Source organism: Pipistrellus hanaki, assembly GCF_964339955.1.
Source record: "Pipistrellus hanaki genome assembly, chromosome: 10".
In the NCBI taxonomy this organism is placed as follows: domain Eukaryota; kingdom Metazoa; phylum Chordata; class Mammalia; order Chiroptera; family Vespertilionidae; genus Pipistrellus; species Pipistrellus hanaki.
The window spans coordinates 36,852,128-36,863,102 of record NC_140512.1 but is presented as its reverse complement, the minus strand read 5'-3'; the positions used below and the strand labels follow the sequence as shown (position 1 = coordinate 36,863,102).

Below are 10,975 nucleotides of genomic sequence, written 5' to 3'. Positions count from 1 at the left end.
TCATATATTCAGTGCTTATTATCTTTCAAGCTTAGTCTTGTTAAAAGAGATTAGAGCACCCTGTCCTTTGAGAAAATATGACTCTGAGGGGAGGTTACAAACTTGAACCCCTTGGTAATTGCAAAAAGGAGAGAGAGAAAAAAAAGAATTTTCTTCATGGGATTTGAGTCTTCAGTTTCTGCCCACTTTTTCAGAGTGAACTTTCACTTGTTAACCCTTTTTTTTCTTCCCCTTTTCAAGAAGGTATCTGTGCTTTCCTTTTGCTTGTTTATCTTGTTTCCATCAGTTCTCCACCTAGAGCCAAACTCCACTGTTTATCTTTGGTTTGGGCAGGCTCACCCTCTTCCTCCCCCACAAGCCGGGTTCCTGGGACCGGGCCCACTGAACTTTGCACTGGTTCTTGATCCCAGTATTTTCCTGTCTCTGCACAGGACCTGCTGTGTGCTCTGTCTCTGCGGAGTTTTGTTTCCAGCCGTGCTCTGACAAAGGGCTTGTTCTGTGAAGCACGTCTTGTCCTCTTTGTCCAGCCTCTGGCTTAAACCACCGAATCACAAATATTCTCCAGCTGGGAAGCAGACCAGGGCAGAGATGAAGAACCCAGAAGCCCAAGAGGATGTTTCCCTTTCCCAGGGAATCCGCATGCTGTTTTACGTGATGAAGCCCAATGAAACGTCATTCCAAACCCTGGAAGAGGTGCCTGATTATGTAAAACAGGTGAGACTCCCTAGAAAAAGGCTGCTCTTGCTTTTTCTTAAGAAGTCAAACACATCTTGAGGTTTGGTTTACTTTCACTTTTCAAATTATGAAATTCTAGTAAAATTAACTCCATTTCATAAAGACATGGAGCAAAAGGAGAATTTCTATTTGAACTGAATTTCTATATAATATCCACAACCATCTTCTATGAAACTCCTTTCCATGGTATGTCACTCCAGAATACAACAGAAGCTTTTAAAGTTTTCCTGGACACAGGGACATTACACATTTAGCTGATAGAAGCTGTTATCAGTAAACTTTGTGACAATTTTGTTTTCAAAGGGTAAACTTGTCTGCTACCTCCCGGGAAACTGTTTCCTCTTTAATTTGGTAGAGTAGTTCTGTAGAATGGATACATAGCTGACTGAGTCCAACTCTGACTTCCTAACTTTGAACTTGAATCAAGTTTTATTTGAAACTCTGAAGTGTTTAGAGGCACTTTTCACTTTGGTTCCTGGCTATGATTGGAAATGGAAATATCCAGAATTAGAACTTGAATACTGAGGTTCCCCACCCTGTCAGAGTTGTTCCTATAACACTTACTGGTTCAGACCAGAAATAGAAGAGAAAAAAATGACATCAGAGAATATGTTCTTGGGAGTTTATTTTTTGAAGATTGTAAAACTCACAGTCAGCTTCCAAATGAATGAAACCCATAATTCTTTTTCAGGATTTGATATTACTCATACTTTCTGTTTTGTTTTTTTATGTTTTTTTTTTAAGAAAAAAAATGTGATATTTATGTCCTTAAAAATCAATATTTTAAAAATATTTATTGTTGAAAATATTATATATGTCCTTCCCCCTTTCCTCCCCCCTATTGACCTCTACTATTCTGGCCTGCTGCCCCAGACCTTTACCACCCTATGATCTGTGTCCATGGGTTATGCATAAAACATCATTCTTTTTTTTTTTTTTTTATTGTAATACCAAATCTAGTCCAATCTTTGGTCATTGGTAGTGACACCTAAAAACATCTATTATATAAAGTAAAAATAAAGCTGAACAAATAAAATTTGAGTGATATTTCAAACACTTAAAATGACCTTATTCTTAGAAATACTCAGAAGAATATTCTTTGTTCTTACAGTTTCAACTTTGTCATTCCTGTAATACTAATATGAAAATCTAGACGTGTGTACATCTTTAAGGTATACCTTTTAAAGTGAGTCTAGCTTAGTCATATGTACATTAGACGAGGTTTTTGCACTTATTTTAAAATGTGTTTTTTTAGATCTAATTTGTAACATATCCCTCCTACTCTCATTTTCTTGGTGCAATTATCAGGTTACATTTGTTTATATTTTATTTCCAAATTAGTTGATAGAATGGAGCAACTGTTTTGTATATGTCTGAAATAATCAAATTCATTTGTTAGGAGAAAAATCATCCTCTAGGAAAGATGCATACCTTCTCTTTCTATGAAATGTCACTCTGGAACCGCCACTTCTGGAATGACTAATGATGAAATGTGAGAGGATTTCAGACTGAGCACAATAGCATCTCCTTTCTGCGATTTTCTTTCCAGGCAACTCCATATTTCATTTCCTTGATGCTGCTGGAACTAGTTGTCAGCTGGATCCACAAAGGGAAGCCCCCAGGGCGTTTTGATGATGCGCTAACGTCGATATCAGCTGGTGTTCTATCCCAGCTTCCAAGGTAAATTAGTTGGTTAGCAACACTGAAGGAATCAACTGAAATTCTCAAATATGATGGGAAATGAATTTATTTGCACATATGTCTCCAAAGAATTCAGTTACTGTCATTATATAAAATGTTGATATTTTGCCCATTATAGATATTTCTTTTCATTCATTACGAAAGACAGCTCTAAATATTATTTACCTTGATTACTGAGTTAATTGGTGCCTCCTTTAATTTTGTGTCCATAGAATATGTTTTATTTGAGTTGCTATAGAAATATGAGATGCAGACACTCCCCAGTCAAAATCCCATAAAACTGGATCACTACAGTGGTCTCTAAGTGGCATCTATTGGCCTATCCCATTTGCAGCCACACACTTTCATAATGTGAATCTGGTGGAAACTCTTTACAGGTTCCATTTTGCCTGAGGATAATGTGTGAGTCCCTTCCCTGATCTATGGAAATCTTGGTCTGCCCATTTTTGCTTGTGGACCCTTTATTGCCTTTCGCCCTTTTGCAGTGTTTGATCCTTCTATACTCTATTTCTTGCCATTGCCCAGAAGTCACACGTGTTTCCCTCTGCTTAGAAAGTGGTGAACTCCTAGACTTACCTGGAAGGATCATACTCTTCCGCAAATCATATTTGCCTTCCAACCCTACATTAGACACCACTTCATTTATGGTCCCATGGAATCTTGTACTTACTCTGCACACAGAATTGTCTCATGGCATTATCTCACCTGTTTTGCTCCCAGCTCTTCCTGCTAACTTGCATGCAACTTGAGAGAAAGATTTCTTCTTCTTTTTTTCATAGTATTAATTCATTTGCCTGGAATAATGTTTGATACCTGAACTTTTTTTAATTAAAAAAGTCATCTATTATTCTCACGGTGTATGTTAATGATGAAATTGGATGATGAGGGGACAAAACAACAGTAAAATGGCCTATGTAGGGTAGTAACAAACTTTCCTCTACTTAGGTTCTTCTGCCTGGCCTAGTAATTAAGCAGACAGGAGACAGGTTAGCAAGAGGAAAAAACAAATTTAATACATACATATGTATGGTAACACCCCACATGTGAGAGAGAGACCCACATGCACTAGCAGGGGTCCTCAAACTTTTTAAAGTGGGGGCCAGATCACGGTCCCTCAGAGAGCTGGAGGGCCGGACTATATGAACTACTAATCCCTACTGTAACACCTCGGCTGCGCTCACTGCCCAAAAAACCTGGCGGGCAGGATCAGACTCCCCTGGGGGCAGCATGTGGCCCCCGGGCCGTAGTTTGAAGACCCCTGCACTAGAGGTTCAGATACATAAAGGAAACATAAGGATTGAAGACATCCTGTGCTAAGGATGAGGTGAGGTGCCTTAGGGGCTTCAAAGTATCATTGAAAGATCAGAAGAAGACCAGAACCTTAACAAATAGCAATTTATCCTGCTCTATAGGTAGGTCAAAAAAAAGTTATCTGATAATCTCTTATGGGCAAGACATCTAATTCAAATTCTTTTAGGTATACAAGGGGCAAGGGAGTAAGTTTCTCTTGAGCTTGCAGCTCAAGCTGACTTTAGCTCAAAACAATCTACATACCACAGGGAAACACTTGGGTGACTCATTCTGGACCCCCACACCTACTACTTTTTAGAAAAAGAAAATTGTAATGTGTGTAGAAGAGAAACCCATAAGGATTACTCAAGAGGCAGAGGATGAGGGAAGATTGTCTTAAAAGCATTAGCTTTGTGTTGTTGATGAATGTTCTCATTCCTACTTCCCACCCATTGCTGCTTTTACTGTTTTAAGAGCTTTACTTCTGACCAGTGTTCATTACTTAGGAATGTTTCCATGAACCGCCCAGTGGGAAACCAAGGTGGATTTTAAAAAATAAAATAAAATGAAAACTTAAAGATATATGAGAAAAGGTGAGATCATTTCATACAATTGCATAAAATTGTCTAGAGAGGAAGTAAACCTAAAAATCAAATTTCTTTCATGGTTGCACATTGTTTCACAAACTGAGGCTCTATCTCAAGTTATTTTCAGTTAATCCCCAGAGTACCCTAAATAAGAATTTACAATTATACATACTGATAATAACCTCTATTTTATCTCTCCCTTGAATAGAATTGAACAAGAAAATAATCCTGCATACTTAAAGGATATGTACATTTGGTTATTGAAAAGCACCCATTTGGTTATTGTAGTTTATTCTGAGAAAGTTAAGGGTTTAATTTTGGAAATTTGAAAATAAATTGGTAACTGAGAAATACCTTGCAGGTGCAATTATGGATCACATATTCTGTTGAGTTGAAATGGATTTATTAAACACTCCGGGAGACATCAAGTTGAATGAATGCTTCAACATTTCTTTTACTTTTTCAGGATTGACTTTGATCAGAGTGAACTTTGATTTTTTCTCTTATCATAACATTGCAACTACTGGAAATATGAATTGTATCCTCAGTAGTACTATAATTCTGTTCAGCAGTGTGTTTTTAAGATAGTACAGAGTTTTAACAGGATACGTAAGAACCAGAAATATATTTTTGCTAAAAATCAAATCCCTAAAATATAAGGAAGATGAGGAGAAGAGAGAGAATGAGAGAGAGAGAGAGAGGTGTAATTCTTTTCCTTCACATTCTACTATCCATAACACACAACACTCCTCAAGCTAACACAAGCTCTGATGCCCTTTGAAAGAAAGGTAAAAGGTTGTGAGCTTGAATCTGGAGCATATTTTTCTATAGTTGTATTTTGAATGAGGTCAGCAAATGGCTTCTTTTTCTGGTAGGTGTGAACAGCAATTCTAAATTATGAAATGTGAACAGTTTTATAATTTTTACAGTGGATTTTTACCTATCGTAGACTTTTGTCTAAAGGATCTCAGCAAAGCAAATGATCTGAAAATAAAATTTTAAGATATTTTTGTTTATTTTGTTGATATTAAAATCACACAGATGTAAGCAGAGAGGAAAGCTGGTCTTCAGGACCCACTCGGATCCATCCCTCGGCAAAAGAGGAGAAAGAGGATTTAACGGAAACTCTCAAAACAATATTTCAGTTGAAGCCTCAGCATCAAGGGGAACCCTTGCGCAAATCATTAACAGCTGAAGGTTAGGCGAACACGGCACTGGCTGTATCCTCTCCTAGGGACTCATTTCATTTTCCACAGGAGCAACGGTGGCTTGCCGTGTCCTTTAAATACATGATTGCAAGAAAAATGGTAGTATACCATTTGTTAATTCATTTGAGAGGAATTACACTTTGGATAATAATTCCAAATAGGCATGTAGCCTCCCACTAGAGAAGCTGTGGGAATCAAAGTGAAACCCTGAACATATTTTTCCACTTTGCCCTTCATGTAATGGAAATGCTGTATGCAGACTTAGAGGAAAAACAATGTTTATTTGAGGATCTCCATTTTATTGTTACATAAAATGTGAAATATCTTGGAGATTAGTAGCATACGTACCATATTGATAGAGAAAACGGCATGCTGTGCCTTTCAAATCTTTATGTCAGGGAAAATAGTAATCATAGACAAGATTATATCTTATTTACAAGCCTGTCAAACAGACCATCGTGTGTAATAAAAGTCCATCTGTCCCAAGAACCGGGTTCTGGGCAGGACTGCATCTGTTTTGCTTTTCTGGAATCCATGAGCAACCCTCCTAATCAGAATCCAGTCTTGAAGTTACAGACAAATATTTTTTCTTATTATAGTTAAACCCAGTGTATCATACGCAGATAATCTGCCTTTCTATCAGTCATTTGCATATGTGGCTTAAAAAAATTAAACTTAACATTTTACTAGCAACATTTTTACAAAATCTATTTTTATTAAACCTATTCAAAACTTGTGAATAATCCTGCTACTGACTTAAATGCTAACGAGTGAAAAATAATCACATCCTTTCCCCCCTCCCCTGCTTCTTTAAGCAGAACTCAATTTCCAATCCTTCATTAGAAAACCAGGACCTCAATTTGTTACTTCCTTCCAATGTTTCTGCTTCCATAAATTGCATCCTCCCCAGAGAAATTTTATTCCCGATATAAATATCTACAGTATGTTTGTTTTTAATGGGTTCATTTATTCTGTTGAAACAGCGGATTATAAATCAAATTGCAATAGGTTGGAGGGATAATTTAAGTAGGTAAATTTTCAAGTAAGTTGGGGACTCTCCGCTTTTAATACATATGGGTCCCTGCCAAATTTCAGTATGGAGTTAGCTGGGCAATGTTCAACGGTACATATGCAGTTTTACTACCATGACTGCCCTGGAATTTTCCATTCCTGACAAGAAAATTTGAAAAAAAAAATTTTTTAAAGAGGAGGAAATTAAACTTCTTTGAAATACTTTTGACTCCTTAGGGTGGGGCTGGAGAATAAAGAAAAATTGTATTCTGGGTTTTTATACTAGACTTTAGGGTCAGGGATAATACTGCCTTTGGCAACATCAGACTTCTAACAAATGAGTGCTGTCATTTTGGATGATGAATTTAATAAACAGTTATTCTTTGTGCACAATCAGAGATATATGTACTTGTGTAATATTAATAATAATACTTAATATTGATAGTAACAAATTTATTAATTATTAAAAGAACATCCCCTAGTAGAGAAAATAAAATTTTAAAACTTGCAGGTTTGTTAATTATATTTGCTAGGGAAAACACTTCAATTCCTCTAAACTTTCAACTTAGAAACCTTATAAATAGAGTTTATTGTTATCTGTATACTTTCAGAGATTGCTGTTAGAATAATCATTCCTTGTGAATGTAAACTTCCTGGTGTTTATTAGCCTGGATTTGTGTGCTAATTCAGTAGAGTAACTGAATTACTTGAAGTAATTTACTTCTTGCAAAATGAAAAGTGCAGCAAATATACTTCAAAATCTACCATATTGTGTATATGAAAGTCTATCATTTTGTGATTGTAGTAAAATGAAATTAAATAATTGTTTCATAAGTGTAATGCCATTTTATAGTAAGTTATAGTAGTACAAATGTTATCTGTCTGCATAAGGTAGAGGTTATATATATTTTGTAAACACTGAGCAAATATTAATGTTCCACTAGATGGAGCAAAAGTGGCAGCAGCTTTACAGATAAACAGTGCAAGTTCCTGGGCTATGTTTAAAAGGTTTTGAAATTAATAAATAACAAAATTTCTCATAAAACAAATATTTCTATAATGTAAATATATTTACTTATTTATAATTCCCTGGAGCTCCTAAGAATATTTATAGTAATCTCATTTAAATATTGATTTATTTTCTGATTTATGGGACAAGATTATTAGAAATAAAACTTTATTTTTTTCAACTTTGCATAATCTGGCCAAATCGGACAGCTCACAGCTCTAATAACAGTTATGAAATGGTATAAATTGGCAGATGTCTGTGAGTACGAGGGGACATAATTCATAATGCTGCAAGTTGCTTTGAAATTTTAAGTTTGCAATGAGAGCATCAAATTCACTTGCTTGATTAATGATTAAAGCATAAAAGTATTTGAGATCAAGATAAATTTATTGTCTATGCAGCCTAATGCTCTCAGACCTGAAAGAGGGAATGACATGTCCAACATTACCTTTCCATTCTACATTCAAGCCAAGATGGCTGTCATAACTAATTAGCTTTAATTAGTAATCTCTGCGCCAAATGATATTCATTCTAACTTATTAGTTAAAACTCTAAACATTATAAAATTACCTTTATATTTTTAAAAATGCAGGATCATATGGAAGAGCAATTTAGCACCTCACCAGATTTTATAGTAACTAAATATTGACAGGACACATTTCTAGTGTTGAGAGAAATGTTATATAAACACATAAAGAATTAGCTACTTCTCATTTTCCAAAAGACCAACCTCAGACCCAAGAGAAATTTGTTCTTTGGGGGGTAATTTATGGAAAAAAAAAAAAAATAGGACAGTGAAAGGGAAACCTCTATTGATACAGGTTGTTGACTAGAGAATTCTAATGTCTTCTTATAATTTGAACATTTTGTGGTCTTGCATTCAAATTTAGTGTGTAAAAAGGATATACTATTTAGTTATTCAAAGTCCCTGAACTTCCCAGTATTCCATCTCCACACGATACAGTAAGCTCATATTTACATACATATTACATATGTCACTTACCACAGGATGGGGTTCACAAGGTTGAAGTTTGAATTCCAGAGTGCAGAGTCATATGTTGGGGGTTGGGACTGGGAGAAGAGAAGGGATTTAAAAAAGAAAGAGAAAGGCACTTTGGTTTATGATTCAAGGTCTGGTGGGAACATTTTTGAAAATGTAGGTGCTATTTCCTGCAACCAAGGGCTTTCCAGAGCTTGATAATCCTTTCCCAGCTGTATCCTTTGCTGGATTGTTTGTAGTTGTGGGCAGTCCCTGGCTGCTTTTTTTTTTTTTTCTCCCCCCCCCCCCCCCCCCCCCCCGGTTTCTGATGGAAGAAGATCATTTTCATCTTGCTGATAGAAAACAGGGAATTTAATTCTCACAGCTTCTCTCCCCTCATTCCCTTCACCTTGAAGAAAGTTTGGCTTCGTGCTAAAGTGGGGGGAAAAAAAAAAAAGCCATTACTGTAGGATGCCAGGTATATTTCAGCTCGATTTGTGTCAACCTTAATAAGTAAGTTGACAAAGTGATAAACTGGGTGTCTGCTCAAGATCGGGTACCTATACAAGGGGGGAAAAAAAAAGGTATTTCAAGTGCAGGCAGGGTCTTTGTGTCTTAAAGACTCCGTGTCTTAAAATCTGTTTCACTTGTGACCTGAACTGACAAAAGAGACAGTAACTTTAAAAACCTCCACACAAAGATTCTGAACTGTTGGGGTATTTAATGAGGCTGGTGATTATATTTGTTCTGTTCACTTATATGTCCTCCCTGTCTTGTGCTGTTCCTGGCACCCAGTAAGCTCTTAATATAAATTTATTGAACGAATCCATGAATGGATCAGTTTTGACAGCCTGTACTAAAGCTTATGTAAAAAGCTGTAGGTTATTTCAATTTTCTGTTGTATTTTCTCAATTTTAATTTTTCTTTCTGGATCAGCCTTTTTTTTAGGGTACCAACTGGGGAAATTTTGTCCCCCTAATTCCCCCATTCCCAGATATTTGGGCCTTTTGTTGCCACAACTTGGGAGAGGGCTGTGCTACTCTTATCTAGTAAATAGAGGTCTGGTATGCAGCTAAACAGCCTACAATTCACAGGACAGGCCTTCACAACAAAGAATTATCTGGCCTCACCCTAGCCGGTTTGCCTCAGTGGATAGAGCATCAACCTGCAGACTTAAGGGTCCCAGGTTCGATTCCGGTCAAGGGTACATGCCCAGGTTGTGGGCTCAATCCCCAGTGGGGAGCATGCAGGAGGCAGCCAAGCAATGATTCTCTCTCATCATCATCTATCTCTCTCTCCCTCCCTGAAATTAATAAAAATATGTTTAAAAAAAAAAAAAGAAGAATTATCTGGCCTAAATGGCAATAGTGTCAAGGTTTAAAATCTTTGTTTTAAAGAAATTATTAGACTGAACCATATAAAATTGTCATTAGTTACCATTTTTATCCAGGAAACAATTTTAAGATTTCATAATTCGGGTAACACTTTTCATAGGACAGATCTCTAGAGCATCAGCCTGCGGACTAAAAGGTCCCGGGTTCATTTCTGGTCAAGGGCATGTACCAGTAGGGGATGTGCAAGAGGCAGCTGATTGATGTTTCTCATCAATGTTTTTAACTCTATCCCTTTCTCTTCCTCTCTGTAGTAACTCAACAAAATATATTTTTAAAAAAAGAAGCAGCAAACCCTTTTGTTATATATATATATATATAAAAAGAATTAAGTTGTCCAAATGTCAATAATGACACCTGAGAAGCTTAGTCTAAATATAAAAGTTACCAACCAAACTACATGTTTTAAAATAAAATTTGTTCTACTTCTCCACCCCCTACTTTGACAAATAACCTATATAACAAACTCAAAGACAAGGTTTACATTTAGATTCCTTAGATTTCCAGAAGAGTGTGGGGGCCCCTGGCCCCATGCTCTGTCCTGTCTTGTAAAAGACCCCATACACATGTGTGGTGGACATCCCAGATTGCTTATCCCAGCTCTGACTACATGACCAAAAATAGATGCTCTTGACTGCCTAGTCATGTCTAGGAGTTTGCACACTTGCACAGGTCAGCCTTCTGAAGGACTGGACTAGAAGCCAGGCCCAAGCAGGTATTGTAAACTGGCTTGGACCACTTGGACAGGGGATTGTGGAATATCCAAAATATGGCCCAGGCTGTGAGAGGAATTCTGGGCAGGTAGTTCCTTTGGATCAAAACCCACACTCAGGGACAAAAATGTTCTTTCCAACCATATAATTGCTGAAGGTCATCAAGAGGAATGCTGGCTTGCCCATGAACTGGACCTGGGCAATTGAAAGCTTCTTAACCTCATCTCCTGTCCTTGAAATGCCTGAGTCCTGTATCAGCAGCTGTTTCAGGATGTAGCCTTGAGAGAGAGAGAGTAAGGTGTTGTTGAGACCATCTGGATTGAATACGTGACTAAACGTAGTTAAAGCCTT

General features: G+C 36.9%; 1 protein-coding gene across 2 annotated transcripts in view; it reads left to right on the top strand.

Annotated features, from left to right (window-relative positions):
* Positions 1–408: 408 nt before the first annotated feature.
* Positions 409–10,975, top strand: part of AGMO (alkylglycerol monooxygenase) — a 260,218-nt gene continuing 249,651 nt past the window's right edge. Inside the window, exons 1-2 of one of the 2 annotated variants that reach the window (XM_084897113.1) lie at positions 409–714; positions 2,285–2,415. In XM_084897113.1, the coding sequence (XP_084753239.1) occupies positions 589–714; positions 2,285–2,415 (257 nt within the window). In that variant the 5' untranslated portion in view covers positions 409–588. Of the gene's footprint in view, positions 715–2,134; positions 2,416–10,975 lie in introns of both variants that reach the window. The other variant, XM_084897114.1, reaches the window with a different exon arrangement.